General features: G+C 50.7%; 1 protein-coding gene across 2 annotated transcripts in view; it reads right to left on the reverse strand.

Moving 5' to 3' along the window:
* CTDSP1 (CTD small phosphatase 1) overlaps window positions 1–12,812 on the reverse strand; it is a 39,353-nt gene extending 26,541 nt beyond the window's left edge. The window contains exon 1 of one of the 2 annotated variants that reach the window (XM_069982264.1): window positions 12,406–12,812. In XM_069982264.1, the coding sequence (XP_069838365.1) occupies window positions 12,406–12,475 (70 nt within the window). In that variant the 5' untranslated portion in view covers window positions 12,476–12,812. The remainder of the gene's footprint in view (window positions 1–12,405) is intronic. The other variant, XM_069982263.1, reaches the window with a different exon arrangement.
* Between the last annotated feature and the right edge of the window lie 4,720 nt (window positions 12,813–17,532).

A 17,532-nucleotide genomic window follows, 5' to 3' on the forward strand; every position in this document is an offset into this window, starting at 1 on the left:
TAGGAGCAGTATTATAGTAGTTATATCCCTGTATATAGGAGCAGTATTATAGTAGTATATTCCTGTATATAGGAGCAGTATTATAGTAGTTATATCCCTGTATATAGGGAGCAGTATTATAGTAGTATATTCCTGTATATAGGAGCAGTATTATAGTAGTTATATTCCTGTATATAGGGGGCAGTATTATAGTAGTTATATTCCTGTATATAGGAGCAGTATTATAGTAGTATATTCCTGTATATAGGGAGCAGTATTATAGTAGTATATCCCTGTATATAGGAGCAGTATTATAGTAGTTATATTCCTGTATATAGGAGCAGTATTATAGTAGTATATTCCTGTATATAGGGGGCAGTATTATAGTATTTATATCCCTGTATATAGGAGCAGTATTATAGTAGTATATTCCTGTATATAGGAGCAGTATTATAGTAGTATATTCCTGTACATAGGAGCAGTATTATAGTAGTATATCCCTGTATATAGGAGCAGTATTATAGTAGTATATCCCTGTATATAGGAGCAGTATTATAGTAGTTATATCCCTGTACATAGGAGCAGTATTATAGTAGTATATTCCTGTATATAGGAGCAGTATTATAATAGTTATATTCCTGTATATAGGAGCAGTATTATAGTAGTTATATTCCTGTATATAGGGGCAGTATTATAGTAGTATATTCCTGTATATAGGGGGCAGTATTATAGTAGTATATTCCTGTATATAGAAGCAGTATTATAGTAGTTATATTCCTGTATATAGGAGCAGTATTATAGTAGTTATATCCCTGTATATAGGAGCAGTATTATAGTAGTATATTCCTGTATATAGGAGCAGTATTATAGTAGTTATATCCCTGTACATAGGAGCAGTATTATAGTAGTATATTCCTGTATATAGGAGCAGTATTATAATAGTTATATTCCTGTATATAGGAGCAGTATTATAGTAGTTATATCCCTGTATATAGGAGCAGTATTATAGTAGTATATTCCTGTATATAGGAGCAGTATTATAGTAGTTATATTCCTGTATATAGGAGCAGTATTATAGTAGTATATCCCTGTATATAGGGGGCAGTATTATAGTAGTATATTCCTGTATATAGGAGCAGTATTATAGTAGTATATTCCTGTATATAGGGGGCAGTATTATAGTAGTATATTCCTGTATATAGGAGCAGTATTATAATAGTTATATTCCTGTATATAGGAGCAGTATTATAGTAGTTATATTCCTGTATATAGGAGCAGTATTATAGTAGTATATTCCTGTATATAGAAGCAGTATTATAGTAGTATATTCCTGTATATAGGAGCAGTATTATAGTAGTTATATCCCTGTATATAGGAGCAGTATTATAGTAGTTATATTCCTGTATATAGAATCAGTATTATAGTAGTATATTCCTGTATATAGGAGCAGTATTATAGTAGTTATATTCCTGTATATAGGGGCAGTAGTATAGTAGTATATCCCTGTATATAGGGGCAGTATTATAGTAGTTATATTCCTGTATATAGGAGCAGTATTATAGTAGTATATTCCTGTATATAGGAGCAGTATTATAGTAGTTATATCCCTGTATATAGGAACAGTATTATAGTAGTTATATTCCTGTATATAGGAGCAGTATTATAGTAGTATATTCCTGTATATAGAGGCAGTATTATAGTAGTATATTCCTGTATATAGGGAGCAGTATTATAGTAGTATATTCCTGTATATAGGAGCAGTATTATAGTAGTTATATTCCTGTATATAGGAGCAGTATTATAGTAGTATATTCCTGTATATAGGAGCAGTATTATAGTAGTTATATTCCTGTATATAGGGGGCAGTATTATAGTAGTATATTCCTGTATATAGGAGCAGTATTATAGTAGTTATATTCCTGTATATAGGAGCAGTATTATAGTAGTATATTCCTGTATATAGGGAGCAGTATTATAATAGTTATATCCCTGTATATAGGGGGCAGTATTATAGTAGTATATTCCTGTATATAGGAGCAGTATTATAGTAGTATATTCCTGTATATAGGAGCAGTATTATAGTAGTTATATCCCTGTATATAGGAGCAGTATTATAATAGTTATATTCCTGTATATAGGGGTAGTATTATAATAGTATATAATAGAAGTCATTAGTAGAAGTGTATGATTATACACTAGAGATGAGCATCCCTGGAGCAGCTGGAGTCCATCCGAACCCGATCGTTCGGCATTTGATTAGCTGCAGCTGCTGAACTTGGATAAAACTCTAAGATTATCTGGAAAACATGGATACAGCCGATGACTTTATCCAGGTTTTCCACATAGCCTGAGGGCTTATCCAAGTTCAGCCGCCCCTGCTAATCAAATGCCGAACACTTGGGTTGGGATGGACTCCAGCTGCTCCAGGTTCGCTCCTCTCTATTATACAGTGTATAGCATCTTTGATGAGGTCAAAGTTGTCACTTTCTCCTCTGACGCGTGGCGCACAGATCTTATATTCTCGCCGCAGGACGTGTTACTTTCTGTTTCGCTCGGACACATTAGTCACTGACAGTTTGTAGCCACAATGATTTCTCCTGCACAGATAGGAGTTTGTAGTCGCTGAGCAGAGTTGTAGATTAGCGGCAGGATGGGTCGGCCATTGTGCGTTTCCTGAGCTGTAATTCAGTACGTGGGGCTGATGTGATGCAATAAGAGACCCCGGTGTCATTCTGCAGCCATCATGTCATTGTCTGGTGGCGGCAGCACGTATGATCCTGACAGACTGGATGATGGGTACACATCCTGCGCGGGGCGGTCACAGGACTATGAGCAACGTAGAACCATATTAATGAGGGAAAGGCTCAGCGTCCATTACCCCGGGTCAGGACAGGCAGCATTGTGGGGACCACCCAGACCCCGGGTCAGGACAGGCAGCATTGTGGGGACCACCCAGACCCCGGGTCAGGACAGGCAGCATTGTGGGGACCACCCAGACCCCGGGTCAGGACAGGCAGCATTGTGGGGACCACCCAGACCCCGGGTCAGGACAGGCAGCATTGTGGGGACCACCCAGACCCCGGGTCAGGACAGGCAGCATTGTGGGGACCACCCAGACCCCGGGTCAGGACAGGCAGCATTGTGGGGACCACCCAGACCCCGGGTCAGGACAGGCAGCATTGTGGGGACCACCCAGACCCCGGGTCAGGACAGGCAGCATTGTGGGGACCACCCAGACCCCGGGTCAGGACAGGCAGCATTGTGGGGACCACCCAGACCCCGGGTCAGGACAGGCAGCATTGTGGGGACCACCCAGACCCCGGGTCAGGACAGGCAGCATTGTGGGGACCACCCAGACCCCGGGTCAGGACAGGCAGCATTGTGGGGACCACCCAGACCCCGGGTCAGGACAGGCAGCATTGTGGGGACCACCCAGACCCCGGGTCAGGACAGGCAGCATTGTGGGCACCACCCAGACCCCGGGTCAGGACAGGCAGCATTGTGGGGACCACCCAGACACCTATACATATCCTGAGACCACAGGTTAGGAAAGGCAACACGGTGGAGATCTTTCTGCATCTAGAGCGACCCCTTATTGGACCTAAAGCAAGATCCTATAGGATATATAGCGGGGTCCTATAGGATATATAGCGGGGTCCTATGGGATATATAGCGGGGTCCTATGGGATATATAATGGGGTCCTATGGAATAAATAATGGGGTCCTATAGGATATATAGCGGGGTCCTATGGGATATATAGCGGGGTCCTATGGGATATATAATGGGGTCCTATGGGATATATAATGGGGTCCTATGGGATATATAATGGGGTCCTATGGGATATATAGCGGGGTCCTATGGGATATATAATGGGGTCCTATGGGATATATAGCGGGGTCCTATAGGATATATAGCGGGGTCCTATGGGATATATAATGGGGTCCTATGGGATATATAGCGGGGTCCTATGGGATATATAATGGGGTCCTATAGGATATATAGCGGGGTCCTATAGGATATATAGCGGGGTCCTATGGGATATATAATGGGGTCCTATGGGATATATAGCGGGGTCCTATGGGATATATAATGGGGTCCTATAGGATATATAGCGGGGTCCTATGGGATATATAGCGGGGTCCTATGGGATATATAGCGGGGTCCTATGGGATATATAATGGGGTCCTATGGGATATATAGCGGGGTCCTATGGGATATATAGCGGGGTCCTATGGGATATATAGCGGGGTCCTATGGGATATATAGCGGGGTCCTATGGGATATATAATGGGGTCCTATGGGATATATAGCGGGGTCCTATGGGATATATAGCGGGGTCCTATGGGATATATAATGGGGTCCTATGGGATATATAGCAGGGTCCTATGGGATATATAGCGGGGTCCTATGGAATATATAATGGGGTCCTATGGAATAAATAATGGGGTCCTATGGGATATATAGCGGGGTCCTATGGGATATATAATGGGGTCCTATGGAATATATAATGGGGTCCTATGGGATATATAGCGGGGTCCTATGGAATATAAAGCGGGGTCCTATGGGATATAGCGGGGTTCTATGGGATATATAGCGGGGTCCTATGGGATATATAGCGGGGTCTTATGGGATATATAATGGGGTCCTATGAGATATATAGCGGGGTCCTATGGGATATATAATGGGGTCCTATGGGATATATAATGGGGTCCTATGGGATATATAGCGGGGTCCTATGGGATATATAATGGGGTCCTATGGGATATATAGCGGGGTCCTATGGGATATATAGCGGGGTCCTATGGGATATATAATGGGGTCCTATGGGATATATAATGGGGTCCTATGGGATATATAATGGGGTCCTATGGGATATATAGCGGGGTCCTATGGGATATATAATGGGGTCCTATGGGATATATAATGGGGTCCTATGGGATATATAGCGGGGTCCTATGGGATATATAATGGGGTCCTATGGGATATATAATGGGGTCCTATGGGATATATAGCGGGGTTCTATGGGATATATAATGGGGTCCTATGGGATATATAGCGGGGTCCTATGGGATATATAATGGGGTCCTATGGGATATATAACGGGGTCCTATGGGATATATAGCGGGGTCCTATAGGATATATAGCGGGGTCCTATGGGATATATAATGGGGTCCTATGGGATATATAATGGGGTCCTATGGGATATATAGCGGGGTCCTATAGGATATATAGCGGGGTCCTATAGGATATATAGCGGGGTCCTATGGGATATATAATGGGGTCCTATGGGATATATAGCGGGGTCCTATGGAATATAAAGCGGGGTCCTATGGGATATATAGTGGGGTCCTATGGGATATATAGCGGGGTCTTATGGGATATATAATGGGGTCCTATGGGATATATAATGGGGTCCTATGGGATATATAGCGGGGTTCTATGGGATATATAATGGGGTCCTATGGGATATATAGCGGGGTTCTATGGGATATATAATGGGGTCCTATGGGATATATAATGGGGTCCTATGGGATATATAATGGGGTCCTATGGGATATATAACGGGGTCCTATGGGATATATAATGGGGTCTTATGGGATATATAGCGGGGTCCTATGGATATATAATGGGGTCCTATGGGATATATAATGGGGTCCTATGGGATATATAATGGGGTCCTATGGGATATATAGTGGGGTCCTATGGGATATATAATGGGGTCCTATGGGATATATAATGGGGTCCTATGGGATATATAGCGGGGTCCTATGGGATATATAGCGGGGTCCAATGGGATATATAGCAGGGTCCTATGGGATATATAATGGGGTCCTATAGGATATATAGCGGGGTCCTATAGGATATATAGCGGGGTCCTATGGGATATATAGCGGGGTCCTATGGGATATATAATGGGGTCCTATGGGATATATAATGGGGTCCTATGGGATATATAGCGGGGTCCTATGGGATATATAGCGGGGTCTTATGGGATATATAATGGGGTCCTATGGGATATATAGCGGGGTCTTATGGGATATATAATGGGGTCCTATGGGATATATAGCGGGGTCCTATGGGATATATAATGGGGTCCTATGGGACATACAGCGGGGTCCTATGGGATATATAATGGGGTCCTATGGGACATACAGCGGGGTCCTATGGGATATATAATGGGGTCCTATGGGATATATAATGGGGTCCTATGGGATATACAGCGGGGTCCTATGGGATATATAATGGGGTCCTATGGGATATATAGCGGGGTCCTATGGGATATATAATGGGGTCCTATGGGATATATAGCGGGGTCCTATGGGATATATAATGGGGTCCTATGGGATATATAGCGGGGTCCTATGGGATATATAATGGGGTCCTATGGGATATATAGCGGGGTCCTATGGGATATATAATGGGGTCCTATGGGATATATAATGGGGTCCTATGGGATATATAGCGGGGTGCTATGGGATATACAGCGGGGTCCTATGGCAGTGATTTTCAACCTTTTTTGAGCCGCGGCACACTTTTTTTACTTAAACAATCCTGGGGCACACCACCAACCAAAATGGCACAAAATGACACTAAAACAGGACATATTATACATAGTTAATAATATAGATTCTAAATGTATTTATACTCACTTAGTGTGAAACCTGGGCCTGTTTTCTTCTCCCTCCTACTTCTCTCCACCATACTTCTCTCCACCATACTTCTCTCCACCATACTTCTCCCCACTTCTTCTCTCCACCATACTTCTCCCCACTTCTTCTCTCCTGTGCTTCTCTCCCCCATGCTTCTCTTCTGTGCTTCTCTCCCCCCTGCTTCTCTCCTGTGCTTCTCTCCCCCTGCTTCTCTTCTGTGCTTCTCTCCTGTGCTTCTCTCCTGTGCTTCTCTCCCTCGTGCTTCTCTCCTGTGCTTCTCTCCTGCGCTTCTCTCCCTCGTGCTTCTCTCCTGTGCTTCTCTCCCTCGTGCTTCTCTCCCCTGTGCTTCTCTCCCCCATGCTTCTCTCCTGTGCTTCTCTCCTCCGTGCTTCTCTCCCCCGTGCTTCTCTCCCCCGTGCTTCTCTCCTGTGCTTCTCTCCCCCCTGCTTCTCTCCTGTGCTTCTCTCCCCCCTGCTTCTCTCATCTGTGCTTCTCACCCTCCTGCTTCTCTCCTGTTCTTCTCTCCCCCGTGCTTCTCTCCCCCCTGCTTCTCTCATCTGTGCTTCTCACCCTCCTGCTTCTCTCCTGTTCTTCTCTCCTCCGTGCTTCTCTCCCCCGTGCTTCTCTCCTGTGCTTCTCTCCCCCCTGCTTCTCTCATCTGTGCTTCTCACCCTCCTGCTTCTCTCCTGTTCTTCTCTCCCCCGTGCTTCTCTCCCCCCTGCTTCTCTCCACCAAACTTCTCTCCACCAAACTTCTCTCCGCTGTTTCTCTCCCCCATCCCCATGTTTCTCTCCTGTGCTTCTCTCCCCCCTGCTTCTCTCCTGTGCTTCTCTCCCCCGTGCTTCTCTCCTGTGCTTCTCTCCCTCGTGCTTCTCTCTTGTGCTTCTCTCCCTCGTGCTTCTCTCCTGCGCTTCTCTCCTGTGCTTCTCTCCCTCGTGCTTCTCTCCCTCGTGCTTCTCTCCCCTGTGCTTCTCTCCCCCATGCTTCTCTCCTGTGCTTCTCTCCTCTGTGCTTCTCTCCCCCGTGCTTCTCTCCTGTGCTTCTCTCCCCCCTGCTTCTCTCACCTGTGCTTCTCTCCCTCCTGCTTCTCTCCCCCGTGCTTCTCTCCTGTGCTTCTCTCCCCCGTGCTTCTCTCCCCCCTGCTTCTCTCCCCCCTGCTTCTCTCACCTGTGCTTCTCTCCCTCCTGCTTCTCTCCCCCGTGCTTCTCTCCTGTGCTTCTCTCCCCCGTGCTTCTCTCCCCCCTGCTTCTCTCCCCCCCTGCTTCTCTCACCTGTGCTTCTCTCCCTCCTGCTTCTCTCCCCCGTGCTTCTCTCCCCCGTGCTTCTCTCCCCCCTGCTTCTCTCCCTCCTGCTTCTCTCCCCCGTGCTTCTCTCCTGTGCTTCTCTCCCCCGTGCTTCTCTCCACCAAACTTCTCTCCACCAAACTTCTCTCCACCAAACTTCTCTCCGCTGTTTCTCTCCCCCATCCCCATGTTTCTCTCCTGTGCTTCTCTCCCTCGTGCTTCTCTCCTGTGCTTCTCTCCCTCGTGCTTCTCTCCTGTGCTTCTCTCCCTCGTGCTTCTCTCCTGTGCTTCTCTCCCCCATGCTTCTCTCCTGTGCTTCTCTCCCCCATGCTTCTCTCCTGTGCTTCTCTCCTCCGTGCTTCTCTCCCCCGTGCTTCTCTCCCCCCTGCTTCTCTCCCTCCTGCTTCTCTCACCCGTGCTTCTCTCCCCCGTGCTTCTCTCCCCCGTGCTTCTCTCCTGTGCTTCTCTCCCCCCTGCTTCTCTCACCCGTGCTTCTCTCCTGTGCTTCTCCCCACCAAACTTCTCTCCACCAAACTTCTCTCCACCAAACTTCTCTCCGCTGTTTCTCTCCCCCATCCCCATGTTTCTCTCCTGTTTCACAGGGGCACCATAGTTTGGGAAACTTTCCCCGCGGCACACTAGTTGAAAATCACTGTCCTATGGGATATATAGCGGGGTCCTATGGGATATATAATGGGGTCCTATGGGATATATAGCGGGGTCCTATGGGATATATAATGGGGTCTTATGGGATATATAGCGGGGTCCTATGGGATATATAATGGGGTCCTATAGGATATATAGCGGGGTCCTATAGGATATATAATGGGGTCCTATGGGATATATAATGGGGTCCTATGGGATATATAATGGGGTCCTATGGGATATATAATGGGGTCCTATGGGATATATAGCGGGGTCCTATGGGATATACAGCGGGGTCCTATGGGATATATAATGGGGTCCTATGGGATATATAGCGGGGTCCTATAGAATATATAATGGGGTCCTATGGGATATATAGCGGGGTCCTATGGGATATATAATGGGGTCCTATGGGATATATAGCGGGGTCCTATGGAATATATAATGGGGTCCTATGGGATATATAGCGGGGTCCTATGGGATATATAGCGGGGTCCTATGGGATATATAATGGGGTCCTATGGGATATATAGCGGGGTCCTATGGGATATATAGCGGGGTCCTATGGGATATATAATGGGGTCCTATGGGATATATAATGGGGTCCTATGGGATATATAGCGGGGTCCTATGGGATATATAGCGGGGTCCTATGGGATATATAGCGGGGTCTTATGGGATATATAGCGGGGTCCTATGGGATATATAATGGGGTCCTATGGGATATATAGCGGGGTCCTATGGGATATATAATGGGGTCCTATGGGATATATAGCGGGGTCCTATGGGATATATAGCGGGGTCCTATGGGATATATAATGGGGTCCTATGGGATATATAGCGGGGTCCTATGGGATATATAATGGGGTCCTATGGGATATATAGCGGGGTCCTATGGGATATATAATGGGGTCCTATGGGATATATAATGGGGTCCTATGGGATATATAGCGGGGTCCTATGGGATATATAATGGGGTCCTATGGGATATATAGCGGGGTCCTATGGGATATATAATGGGGTCCTATGGGATATATAGCGGGGTCCTATAGGATATATAGCGGGGTCCTATGGGATATATAGCGGGGTCTTATGGGATATATAATGGGGTCCTATGGGATATATAATGGGGTCCTATGGGATATATAATGGGGTCCTATGGGATATATAATGGGGTCCTATGGGATATATAATGGGGTCCTATGGGATATATAGCGGGGTCCTATAGGATATATAGCGGGGTCCTATGGGATATATAATGGGGTCCTATGGGATATATAATGGGGTCCTATGGGATATATAATGGGGTCCTATGGGATATAAAATGGGGTCCTATGGGATATATAGCGGGGTCCTATGGGATATATAATGGGGTCCTATAGGATATATAGCGGGGTCCTATAGGATATATAGCGGGGTCCTATGGGATATATAGCGGGGTCTTATGGGATATATAGCGGGGTCCTATGGGATATATAATGGGGTCCTATGGGATATATAGCGGGGTCCTATGGGATATATAATGGGGTCCTATGGGATATATAGCGGGGTCCTATAGGATATATAGCGGGGTCCTATGGGATATATAGCGGGGTCTTATGGGATATATAATGGGGTCCTATGGGATATATAATGGGGTCCTATGGGATATATAATGGGGTCCTATGGGATATATAATGGGGTCCTATGGGATATATAGCGGGGTCCTATAGGATATATAGCGGGGTCCTATGGGATATATAATGGGGTCCTATGGGATATATAATGGGGTCCTATGGGATATAAAATGGGGTCCTATGGGATATATAGCGGGGTCCTATGGGATATATAATGGGGTCCTATAGGATATATAGCGGGGTCCTATAGGATATATAGCGGGGTCCTATGGGATATATAGCGGGGTCTTATGGGATATATAGCGGGGTCCTATGGGATATATAATGGGGTCCTATGGGATATATAGCGGGGTCCTATGGGATATATAGCGGGGTCTTATGGGATATATAATGGGGTCCTATGGGATATATAATGGGGTCCTATGGGATATATAATGGGGTCCTATGGGATATATAATGGGGTCCTATGGGATATATAGCGGGGTCCTATAGGATATATAGCGGGGTCCTATGGGATATATAATGGGGTCCTATGGGATATATAATGGGGTCCTATGGGATATATAATGGGGTCCTATGGGATATAAAATGGGGTCCTATGGGATATATAGCGGGGTCCTATGGGATATATAATGGGGTCCTATAGGATATATAGCGGGGTCCTATAGGATATATAGCGGGGTCCTATGGGATATATAGCGGGGTCTTATGGGATATATAGCGGGGTCCTATGGGATATATAATGGGGTCCTATGGGATATATAATGGGGTCCTATGGGATATATAGTGGGGTCCTATGGGATATATAGCGGGGTCTTATGGGATATATAGCGGGGTCCTATGGGATATATAATGGGGTCCTATGGGATATATAGCGGGGTCCTATGGGATATATAATGGGGTCCTATGGGATATATAATGGGGTCCTATGGGATATATAGTGGGGTCCTATGGGATATATAATGGGGTCCTATGGGATATATAATGGGGTCCTATGGGATATATAGCGGGGTCCTATGGGATATAAAATGGGGTCCTATGGGATATATAGCGGGGTCCTATGGGATATATAATGGGGTCCTATGGGATATATAGCGGGGTCCTATGGGATATTTAGCGGGGTCCTATGGGATATATAATGGGGTCCTATGGGATATATAATGGGGTCCTATGGAATATATAGCGGGGTCCTATGGGATATATAATGGGGTCCTATGGGATATATAATGGGGTCCTATGGGATATATAATGGGGTCCTATGGGATATATAATGGGGTCCTATGGGATATATAATGGGGTCCTATGGGATATATAGCAGGGTCCTATGGGATATATAATGGGGTCCTATAGGATATATAGCGGGGTCCTATAGGATATATAGCGGGGTCCTATAGGATATATAGCGGGGTCCTATAGGATATATAGCGGGGTCCTATGGGATATATAATGGGGTCCTATGGGATATATAATGGGGTCCTATGGGATATATAATGGGGTCCTATGGGATATATAATGGGGTCCTATGGGATATATAATGGGGTCCTATGTAATATATAGTGGGGTCCTATGGGATATATAGCGGGGTCCTATGGGATATATAATGGGGTCCTATGGGATATATAATGGGGTCCTATGGGATATATAATGGGGTCCTATGGGATATATAGCGGGGTCCTATGGGATATATAGCGGGGTCCTATGGGATATATAATGGGGTCCTATGGGATATATAGCGGGGTCCTATGGGATATATAGCGGGGTCCTATGGGATATATAGCGGGGTCCTATGGGATATATAGCGGGGTCCTATGGGATATATAGCGGGGTCCTATGGGATATATAGCGGGGTCCTATGGGATATATAATGGGGTCTAATAGAATCTACAGTGATCAGGTTCATGTTTTCACTCCGGGGTCAGAGGTCGTGGTACCAGTATAATGACTAATCCTGGGGTCACTAAGGGTCACCCCCATATAACAAGAGACCTGATGGCCCGGATGTCACCAGAGAGGAGGGGGGAGGGGACACCTTCCAGGCCACGCCCCCTTAGCCGTCAAACCTTCCCCTTTACATGTGTGTTGATCCAGTTAACTCTTTCACAGCCTGTGGTATATGAGGCGAGATGTCTGACCCCTCCCCCCCCCTCCCGGGCCCCCCCCCCCCGCACCCCTCCCCCTCCCCCCCGGGCCCCCCCGCACCCCTCCCCCCCGGGCCCCCCGCGGGCACTCACCCTTCTCCTGCAGGGCGGCGCTGGCCTCCTCTCGGCTGACCTGGGTGAATATGGAGGCCGGGCTGTCCATCACTCCCCCGGCTGTGGCCCCTCAGCAGCGGCGGGCTCCGGGAGGCATGAGGGGTCCGGGGGGTCCGGGGGGCGCCGGGACGGAGGGAAACTACACAGCGGGAAATCGCTGGAAACTTTCTTACAACATGGAGTTCAGCTGCGATACAAACATGGAAGCCACAGGCGGTTTCAAGGGGCCCCGAACCAGGCGGCGATACCAGCAGTCACCACTGGGGGCCGCTCACTGCACAGAGGAGAGGAGAGGAGGAGGGAGAGAGGAGGGAGAGAGAGGAGGGAGAGAGAGGGATGGGAGAGAGAAGAGGAGGAGGGAGAGAGGAGGGAGAGATGGGAGAGAGAGGAGGGAGAGAGAGGAGGGAGAGATGGGAGAGAGAGGTGGGAGAGAGAGGAGGGGGAGAGAGGTGGGAGAGAGAGAGAGGAGGGAGAGAGGAGAGAGAGAGGAGGGAGAGAGAGGGATGGGAGAGAGAAGAGAGAGGAGGGAGAGAGAGGTGGGAGAGAGAGGAGGGGGAGAGAGGTGGGAGAGAGAGAGGTGGGAGAGAGAGGAGGGGGAGAGAGGTGGGAGAGAGAGAGGAGGGAGAGAGGAGGGAGAGAGAGGGATGGGAGAGAGAAGAGGAGTAGGGAGAGAGGAGGGAGAGATGGGAGAGAGAGGAGGGAGAGAGAGGAGGGAGAGATGGGAGAGAGAAGAGGAGGAGGGAGAGAGGAGGGAGAGAGAGGAGGGGGAGAGAGGAGAGAGAGGAGGGAGAGAGAGAGAGGAGGGGGAGAGAGAGGAGGGAGAGAGAGAGGAGGGGGAGAGAGAGAGGAGGGGGAGAGAAAGAGGAGGGGGAGAGAGAGAGGGGAGGGAGAGAGAGGTGGGAGAGAGCGAGGAGGGAGAGGGAGGAGGGAGAGAGAGGAGGGAGAGAGAGAGAGGAGGGAGAGAGACAGGAGGGGGAGAGAGGGAGGAGGGAGAGAGAGAGGAGGGGGAGAGAGGAGGGAGAGATGGGAGGGAGAGAGATGGGAGAGAGAGGAGGGAGGGAGAGAGGAGGGAGAGAGAGAGGGAGGAGGGAGAGATGGGAGAGAGAGGAGGGGGAGAGAGAGGAGGGAGAGAGAGAGAGGAGGGAGAGAGAGGAGGGAGAGATGGGAGAGAGAGGAGGGGAGAGAGAGGAGGGGGAGAGAGAGGAGGGAGAGAGAGAGGGAGGAGGGAGAGATAGGAGAGAGAGGAGGAAGAGAGAGAGGAGGAGGGAGAGAGAGGAGAGGGAGAGAGAGAGGAGGGAGAGAGAGGAGGGAGGGAGAGATGGGAGAGAGAGAGGGAGGAGGGAGAGATGGGAGAGAGAGGAGGGAGAGAGAGAGAGAGGAGGAGGGAGAGAGAGAGAGGAGAGAGAGATGGGAGAGAGATGGGAGAGAGAGGAGGGAGAGAGAGAGAGAGGAGGGAGAGAGAGATGAGGGAGAGAGAGGAGGGAGAGATGGGGGAGAGAGGAGGGAGAGAGAGGAGGGAGAGAGAGAGGAGGGGGAGAGAGAGAGGAGGGAGAGAGAGAGGAGGGGGAGAGAGAGAGGAGGAGGGAGAGAGAGGAGGGGGAGAGAGGAGGGAGAGAGAGAGGAGGGGGAGAGAGAGGAGGGAGAGATAGAGGAGCGGGAGAGAGAGGAGGGGGAGAGAGAGGAGGGGGAGAGAGAAGGGGGGAGAGTGACCGGGAGGAGGAAAAGAGAGGAGGGAGAGAGAGGAGGGAGGGAGAGGAGAGTGACCGGGAGGAGGGGGAGAGAGGAGGGGAGAGTGAGTGGGAGGAGGTAGAGAGAGGAGGGGAGAGTGACTGGGAGGAGGGGAGAGTGACCAAGAGGAGGGAGAGAGAGGAGTGGGAGAGAGAGGAGAGGAGGGGAAAGTGACTGGGAGGAGGTAGAGAGGAGGGAGAAAGAGGAGGGGAGAGAGGAGGGGAGAGTGACCGAGAGGAGGGAGAGAGAGGACGGGAAAGAGGAAGGAGAGAGAGGAGGGGAGAGTGACCGGGAGGAGGGGGAGAGAGGAGGGGAGAGTGACCGGGAGGAGGGAGAGAGGAGGGGAGAGTGACCGGGAGGAGGGAGAGAGAGGAGAGTGACTGGGAGGAGGTAGAGAGAGGAGGGGAGAGTGACCGGGTGGAGGGAGAGAGGAGGAGAGAGAGGAGGGGAGAGTGACCGGGAGGAGGGAGAGTGGAGGAGAGAGAGGAGGGGAGAGTGAGGAGGGAGAGAGGAGGGAGAGAGAGAGAGGAGGGGAGAGTGAGGAGGGAGAGAGGAGGGAGAGAGAGAGAGGAGGAGAGAGAGGAGGGGGAGAGAGGAGGGAGAGAGAAGGGGGAGAGCAGGAGGAGAGAGGAGGAGGAGGGGGAGAGAGAAGAGGGGAGAGAGAGGAGGGGGGGAGAGAGAGGAGGGGAGAGAGAGGAGGGGAGAGAGGAGGGGGAGAGGGGAGGGCAGAGGAGGAGAGAGAGGAGGGGATAGTAACCAGAAGGAGGGGGAGAAAGGAGGGGACAGTGACCGGGAGGACGGAAAGAGAGGAGGGAGAGAGAGGAGAGGAGAGTGACTGAGAGGAGGGAGGGACAGAACGGGAAAGAGGAAGGAGAGAGAGAAGGGGAGAGTGACCGGGAGGAGGGAGAGAGAGAGAGGAGAGTGACCGGGAGGAGGGGGAGAGAAGAGGGGGAGAGAGGAGGGGAGAGTGACCAGGAGGAGGGAGAGAGGAGAGGAGAGTGACTGGGAGGAGGGGGAGAGAGGAGGGGAGAGTGAGTGGGAGGAGGTGGAGGTGGAGAGAGGAGAGGAGAGTGACTCAGAGGAGGTGGAGAGAGGAGAGGAGAGTGACCGGGAGGCGGGAGAGAGAGGAGGGGAGAGTGACCGGGAGGAGGGAGAGAGAAGAGGGGAGAGTGACCAGGAGGAGGGGAGAGTGACCGAGAGGAGGGGGAGAGAGGAGGGAGAGGAGGGGAAAGTGACTGGGAGGAGGTAGAGAGGAGGGAGAGAGAGGAGGGGAGAGAGACCAGGTGGAGGGAGAGAGGAGGGAGAGAGAGGAGGGGAAAGTGACTGGGAGGAGGTAGAGAGGAGGGAGAGAGAGGAGGGGAGAGAGACCAGGAGGAGGGAGAGAGAGGAGGGGAAAGTGACTGGAAGGAGGTAGAGAGGAGGGAGAGAGAGGAGGGGAGAGTGACCGAGAGGAGGTAGAGAGGAGGGAGAGAGAGGACGGGAAAGAGGAAAGAGAGAGAGGAGGGGAGAGTGACCGGGAGGAGGGAGAGAGAGAGAGGAGAGTGACCGGGAGGAGGGGGAGAGAAGAGGGGGAGAGAGGAGGGGAGAGTGACCAGGAGGAGGGAGAGAGGAGAGGAGAGTGACTGGGAGGAGGGGGAGAGAGGAGGGGAGAGTGAGTGGGAGGAGGTGGAGGTGGAGAGAGGAGGAGAGTGACTCAGAGGAGGGAGAGAGAAGAGGGGAGAGTGACCAGGAGGAGGGGAGAGTGACCGAGAGGAGGGGGAGAGAGGAGGAGAGAGAGGAGGGGAAAGTGACTGGGAGGAGGTAGAGAGGAGGAGAGAGAGGAGGGGAGAGTGACCAGGAGGAGGGAGAGAGAGGAGGGAGGGAGAGAGAGGAGGGGAAAGTGACTGGAAGGAGGTAGAGAGGAGGGAGAGAGAGGAGGGGAGAGTGACCGAGAGGAGGTAGAGAGGAGGGAGAGAGAGGACGGGAAAGAGGAAAGAGAGAGAGGAGGGGAGAGTGACCGGGAGGAGGGAGAGAGAGAGAGGAGAGTGACCGGGAGGAGGGAGAGAGGAGGAGAGAGAGGAGGGGAGAGTGACCGGGAGGAGGGAGAGAGGAGAGAGAGGAGGGAGAGAGAGAGGAGGGAGAGAGAGAGAGGAGAGAGAGAGAGAGGAGGGGGAGAGAGAGAGGAGGGGGAGAGAGGAGGGAGAGAGAGAGAGAGGAGGGGGAGAGAGAGAGGAGAGAGAGAGAGGAGGGAGAGAGAGAGGAGGGGGAGAGAGGAGAGAGAGGAGGGAGAGAGAGAGGAGGGAGAGAGAGAGAGGAGGGGGAGAGAGAGAGGAGGGGGAGAGAGAGAGGAAGGGGAGAGAGAGGAGGGAGAGAGAGAGGAGGGAGAGAGAAAGAGGAGGGGGAGAGAGAGGAGGGGGAGAGAGGAGGGAGAGAGGAGAGAGGGAGAGAGAGAGAGGAGGGAGAGAGAGAGGAGGGGGAGAGGAGGGAGAGAGAGAGGGAGGAGGGAGAGATGGGAGGGAGAGAGAGGAGAGAGATGGGAGAGAGAGGAGGGAGGGAGAGAGGAGGGAGAGAGAGAGGAGGGAGAGAGAGGAGGGGATAGTAACCAGAAGGAGGGGGAGAAAGGAGGGGACAGTGACCGGGAGGACGGAAAGAGAGGAGGGAGAGAGAGGAGAGGAGAGTGACTGAGAGGAGGGAGAGAGAGGAGGGAGGGACAGAACGGGAAAGAGGTAGGAGAGAGAGAAGGGGAGAGTGACCGGGAGGAGGGAGAGAGAGAGAGGAGGGAGAGTGACCGGGAGGAGGGAGAGAGGAGAGGAGAGTGACTGGGAGGAGGGAGAGAGGAGAGGAGAGTGACTGGGAGGAGGGGGAGAGAGGAGGGGAGAGTGAGTGGGAGGAGGTGGAGGTGGAGAGAGGAGAGGAGAGTGACTCAGAGGAGGTGGAGAGAGGAGAGGAGAGAGACCGGGAGGAGGGAGAGAGAGGAGGGGAGATGTGACCGGGAGGAGGGAGAGAGAAGAGGGGAGAGAGTGACCAGGAGGAGGGGAGAGTGACCGAGAGGAGGGGGAGAGAGGAGGGAGAGGAGGGGAAAGTGACTGGGAGGAGGTAGAGAGGAGGGAGAGAGAGGAGGGGAGAGAGACCAGGAGGAGGGAGAGAGAGGAGGGAGGGAGAGAGAGGAGGGGAAAGTGACTGGGAGGAGGTAGAGAGGAGGGAGAGAGAGGAGGGGAGAGAGACCAGGAGGAGGGAGAGAGAGGAGGGAGGGAGAGAGAGGAGGGGAAAGTGACTGGAAGGAGGTAGAGAGGAGGGAGAGAGAGGAGGGGAGAGTGACCGAGAGGAGGTAGAGAGGAGGGAGAGAGAGGACGGGAAAGAGGAAAGAGAGAGAGGAGGGGAGAGTGACCGGGAGGAGGG

Source organism: Dendropsophus ebraccatus, chromosome 9 (genome assembly GCF_027789765.1).
Source record: "Dendropsophus ebraccatus isolate aDenEbr1 chromosome 9, aDenEbr1.pat, whole genome shotgun sequence".
In the NCBI taxonomy this organism is placed as follows: domain Eukaryota; kingdom Metazoa; phylum Chordata; class Amphibia; order Anura; family Hylidae; genus Dendropsophus; species Dendropsophus ebraccatus.